The following is a 5,384-nucleotide window of genomic DNA, read 5'->3' on the forward strand; positions in this document are numbered from 1 at the left end:
GATAGAAGCCACGATCAACAAAGTCAACGTTTGCCGTTCCGACGCCAGCCGCAACGGAGGACTCGACGCAAAAGTGTTGCTCCTGCCACTGTTTGCGCGTCTCTACATATGAACAACGACGCTGTTGGGGTCTGCTCAGTGTCAACATGTGGTATTATATGGACTCTGGTTGTATGCATAACAATCTTGTCTTCCACGCAAATAAAACAAACATGACAGCACAATGACAAAGGGAGTGAGATGCTTTATTGTATGAATGCACAAACATACACATACACATACATATGAGCGTCCTCACATCGCAACATAAATGCACACTAGTGTGATTTACAGGCTGTGCGCTGAATGCCAGCGTAACGTTTCACACGGTCAATATCAACATCGGTGATCGCGGCGGCGATCCGTTTCCATCTACTGTCATCCAGTAACGTCCGCGCAGTGAGTCTGCGCTTCGGGTCGTACTGAAGCAATGCCAACGCGATTCTCTTCACCTCTGTACACCGCATCAGGGTGGGCATTACACACATGGGATTCCAGATGCTTTCGTCATCGTGGTCGTCGCGACCGAGAGTTTCATTGATGATTTTATACGTTGGAAAGTTTTTACTGTGAAAGGTCATCGTCGCCTCCATGGCATCTACTATCAGCACGCCCAGGCTCCACATGTCGATAGCGCAGGTGTACTGCGCGATACCCTCCTTCTTTGTGTCAAATAATTCCGGGGCTCTGTAGGACTCCGTTACCAACCCAGAACTCATGGACTTCGCAGCATACCTAGAAAGGCCCATATCTGCCACCTTCGCGGTTAGCGTGTCCGCTGTGAGCAACACATTAGCGGGTGTCAGATCTCTGTGTATCATGTTAAGCCCGTGCATGTAAGCCAGAGCGTCGGCGATCTCCAGAGAGAAACGGCCGATAAACGTAATCGGCAACAGGCCCGAGTGATAGCGACCCTGGTAGATCACCTCAAACAGCGTTAAAGGGAGGTAGGGCATGAGCGTTGCTATCTCGCCATCGTGAAGAAAACAGTCCAGCGTCTCCACTATATTAGGATGGCCTCTCAAAGCCGATAGACAAGACAGTTCCCGGACGGTGGAGTCCGTCATAGTGCCGTTTTCGTAATTGCGGTGGCACTTCAACGCATAGCGTTGATCGGTAACGCGACACTTAACGTGGTACACGACACCATATGCCCCTTCGCCTACCTGTGCAACAATCTCGTACTTGTCCATGGCGGTCACGCGAGACGCATGTAATGTTAATCCGCTACAGTGACAAAAGAGCGATGGCGGTGGTACAACCGCAGAAGCACTTCGCAGGTGTTGATGTTTAACAGAGCCTTGGTGGTTTCGCACGTGTCGATGTCGGCCGAGGTAATGGGCTGTAATTCGGTGGCACGCTTACGGCGTGCCAACCAGTTAATTTCTCTACAAAACACACTGTTCCATCGACGACTGTTGGAATTGGAACTGCGGCGGACCGCTGATCGTTTAGCTCTTCTTGTAGCCGTTGCGCGGCGAGCTAGAGTGCTCGCCGATACAGGTTCGGCTTTCTGAGTCTCGGAAATCACAGCGAGCAACTGCGACTCTGGTTGCTCGAGTATCGGCGTGCCTGCTGGCGGATCGCGTATAACAATGACATCAGAACACCCGGGTTTGTTTTCCACCTGATATCTTCGAACCAGCAACTTAGACTCCCCCGTCGAAGTGGAGCTGTGTGTCGGAGCGATTACGTTGTTCACGTCGTCCGTTCTTTGGTCTTTCGCACATAGAACGGCAGCGTTTCCGTTGGACACTATAGACTTGTAGAAGTCAATGGCGTCCCCGTCAGTTGTGCCCGCGTCGACTGGGTCGATAATCAGGTTGCCGCTTAATGATTTCCTAATGAGCCGCGAGCACTTGGCATCTTTCGCATGTATGAACCCACACACGGTACTATCTTCCTGCAATAATACTATGCACGACACGTAGTTGGATGTCTCCAGGTCGGCCACCAGACACGATAGATCCGTGGAAGTGTAGCCTGTTGCGGCAAACGTATACCTTGTCACCGCTCTGATATCGAATTCCTCTCCGTGTTGCTGTTCGAGCACACCGCCGCCGTGCTGCACAAGCGCGGAGTACTCCCGGATCAAGGTGTTGGCGGACTCACGCTGAGGAATTGGTGTTACTTCTACTCGGCAGTTTGATGCTATGCTATTTAAGTACGTGTCCACACTGTTGATAGTACCTTGCGTTCTTAAATAAACAAAACCACTAAGCGTCTGGTCGCCCGTAGATCTGATCACCGTGGAATACGAAACCAACGCCTTGTCCCTGAGTCGTTCCAATAAGTCCTTTGTGAAGCTCTCTGAGTATATAGGTGTAGTGAATCTAAAGCGGTTTAGGTAGTATCTCATCGTTTGTAGGGTAATGTAACCCTCATGCTGTCCCTATGTATGATCAACAAACACAAGGGAACACAGCACAGCACGTTACTGCCCGCCGTCCCCACAGGTCGACGATATATAATGCCCGCCGGCTTGCCTGCTGGACACTTATTGGCTGTGTACTGCCTTTTTATTGCGTCTGTGTGTAATGTAACAATAACCGAAACCCTGATATGACAAAAGAAATACAAATGACATTGGGTTCATTGTGACATTGAAGACTTTATTGTTATTCATATGTACACAATTTTTTGATTACATTATTCAAATAAAAGACAACCATCGCCACCTTCAGCCTAGAGACCAGGTGATAGTGTCACTCCAGTCGCTCCAGTATTTCTGAACTGCCATTGGGATCCCGGGTGTCCATCTAGCTCTCGCGGTCACGGTTCCATCTTCGTACGAGGCAGGAACCTTTAGTTGACAGCTCTTGTTCCTGAAACACCTTCGAATCTCTCTGAAAAGATAGAGCGTTTTCGTCGTTCCGCCACTCTACGTCCACGTACATGCTGCAGTTCCAAAGCCCCCGACCTGCAGTTCCAAAGCCCCCGACCTGCAGTTCCAAAGCTCCCGACCTGCAGTTCCAAAGCCCCCCGACCTGCAGTTCCAAAGCCCCCCCCCCGACCTGCAGTTCCAAAGCTCCCGACCTGCAGTTCCAAAGCCCCCGACCTGCAGTTCCAAAGCCCCCGACCTGCAGTTCCAACTCTCCCGACCTACAGCGACCGTTTTGTATTGAGTTGAGGTTGAGCACATTGATGTGGTGCATGTTGTGAGCTTTCTATTGACCTATGCTGTTACTTTTTGTTACAATGGATCGCAACAAAGGGCCCCCAGAGCGGGTTGTGGGACTGTTGTCCAGAAAGAGGAAACTAGGTTCTTGTGCCCCTGTAAATCAACCAGCTGACACATCTGTTCTTCGTGGCAACTCCGACTGTGCGGCGAACACCGACGACCAACTTGTCATTCCCACGCCAGACATGGAATTAGGCTTACAGTCGATGACTAAGGAGGATCTGAACAAGGCCGACTGTGCGGCGAACACCGACGACCAACTTGTCATTCCCACGCCAGACATGGAATTCGGCTTACAGTCGATGACCATGGAGGATGTGAAGAAGGCCGCCGTGAGCCAAGTTCGTCTACACCGTGTCCACGCACCAGCGGCTTTGGTGCACGCCCAAGGCCTGCATGGCATAAACCTGGAGAGGTACAACAATTACAGACTGGCCGCGGTGTCGTGGTTTGCATACATCGTACCACTCTGCACATCCGCGGATGTGCACACGGTGGTTTCGGCCACACTCGATCTGTTGGACAGACATGTGGTAACGTCACTGCAAAACGGCATCGAGCTCCAGGACCTGTTGCGCGAGATTAGATCTACACGTGCGGCATGCTTGATGCTTTCGTGTCACATGCACTGCGTTTTCAGGACCGTGGGGTTGCAGCATGTGTGTCTCGCGTATCGCTGGCCTGTGAAAGCGGTTACCGCGGACCCCAACTGTGACGAGGACGACGAGCAATGTACTACAGTGGACGGTGTACGGCGAAAACTGCAAGAGATAACAGTGACACTAAAAGGCAGCCTATTCCCCACGCACACAGAGACTGCGATCAGCGTGCTTTGCAAGTACATGCTCCTAGAGCATGTGGGTGAGACGGCGAATCGAGATGCATTCGCAACGGAGCCGCGTATACGGTCTTTAGCCATGAAATTGTACGCACGACGAGCCCTGGCCGTAGAACTGCTTAAATATAAGCCTGTCCGCTGCATGGCAGCGTGTTGCCTAATGGCCATGACCAAGACGTTAGACATTGCACCCGTCAACGCAAAAACATTACGGCTGACTGTGATAGATCTGCTTCTGGACATGAACTGTCAGGGCGTGAGTGAACAAGAGCTAAATGACATGGCTAGTCTACTGGCGCCGGAGGACTGCGTGGTGTGCACCGGTCCATTTGTGACGACCGCTTGTGCAGAGAGAGCATTGCGAACATTGTCGGCTTCATCCTGCTGCGGTTGTAAAGAACTGGTCGGATGACATTGCTGTACAAAGCGTTTGTGTCATGTATACACATTGTGAAAACAAATAAACAAACGCATTTGATATATCAGACTGTATGTTTTCTTTATTTGTGGTTGGAACATAAACACATTTTTCCTTGTTACATTCACACATTATGCACATGGATGAACAAGCAAAAAAAAAAAAAAGATCGTTCGAATGGCACGTTCATCACTAACTACATCCATAGTCGTTGGCGTGTAACACAAGAGGAATCGTGCCGACTTCGTTGCCTCGCCCGTCTCTTGTAGGTTCCACGTCCCGTATTTGCCCGGTGCCGCTACGATCCCGGACGGCTTCTTTGATTCTGCTGTCACAACACCAGGCTTCAGTCGGTGAGGCCCACGCTAGTATCACCGCGGGGGTCTCGTTTGTGCACAGCCATACCCTCGAGACCGATCCTGGGTTCGTAGTATATGTCACCTCGATGTGTTCTCCAATGCAATACACGCGAAGAGGTCGAGCTAGGATCCCCGCTTTAATCAGCGCATCTAGGCCGGTCGAGATATTTGTTTCGAAAATAGCCCCTTTTAAGTCGAAGAAACGTTTGGGGCACAAGCACCTGCCCAACGGGTTTTGATCGGGGCGCCTACGGCGGTCCCGCGTGTACACACGGGTTTTGACGATCATCTGTGTGACCACCAGCTCGGTTTCACCATTGTTCGCTCGTAGTTCCACGGCGGTATTCATATTTGGGGTTTTTTGTTGTTGTTGTAGAAAGACCACAGGTTTGCTCCTTGTCCACTCCCAGCGATCGACAACAAGTGTCGTGTGGTTGTGCTGCAAAGCGTTGTTACCGGCTTTGTGTGAACCTCGGCGAATGAACGCTCTGAGTCGGCGGGCGGACTTATGCTCTGGGAAGGCGGACGAATGCTTCGAGTCGGTGGATG

The 5,384-nt window shown here is 51.1% G+C and overlaps 1 protein-coding gene across 1 annotated transcript; it reads right to left on the bottom strand.

Moving 5' to 3' along the window:
• Positions 1-317: 317 nt before the first annotated feature.
• On the bottom strand, positions 318-1,232 carry LOC146606792 (cyclin-dependent kinase 3-like). The gene has a single exon (XM_085349377.1). The coding sequence runs from the start codon at positions 1,230-1,232 to the stop codon at positions 318-320; it is 915 nt and encodes a 304-aa protein (XP_085205503.1).
• Between the last annotated feature and the right edge of the window lie 4,152 nt (positions 1,233-5,384).

This window comes from Diplotaxodon limnothrissa, unplaced genomic scaffold (assembly GCF_057381915.1).
Source record: "Diplotaxodon limnothrissa isolate DT_005_m unplaced genomic scaffold, D_limnothrissa_male_GT1.1 unmapped_scaffold_7, whole genome shotgun sequence".
Lineage (NCBI taxonomy): Eukaryota > Metazoa > Chordata > Actinopteri > Cichliformes > Cichlidae > Diplotaxodon > Diplotaxodon limnothrissa.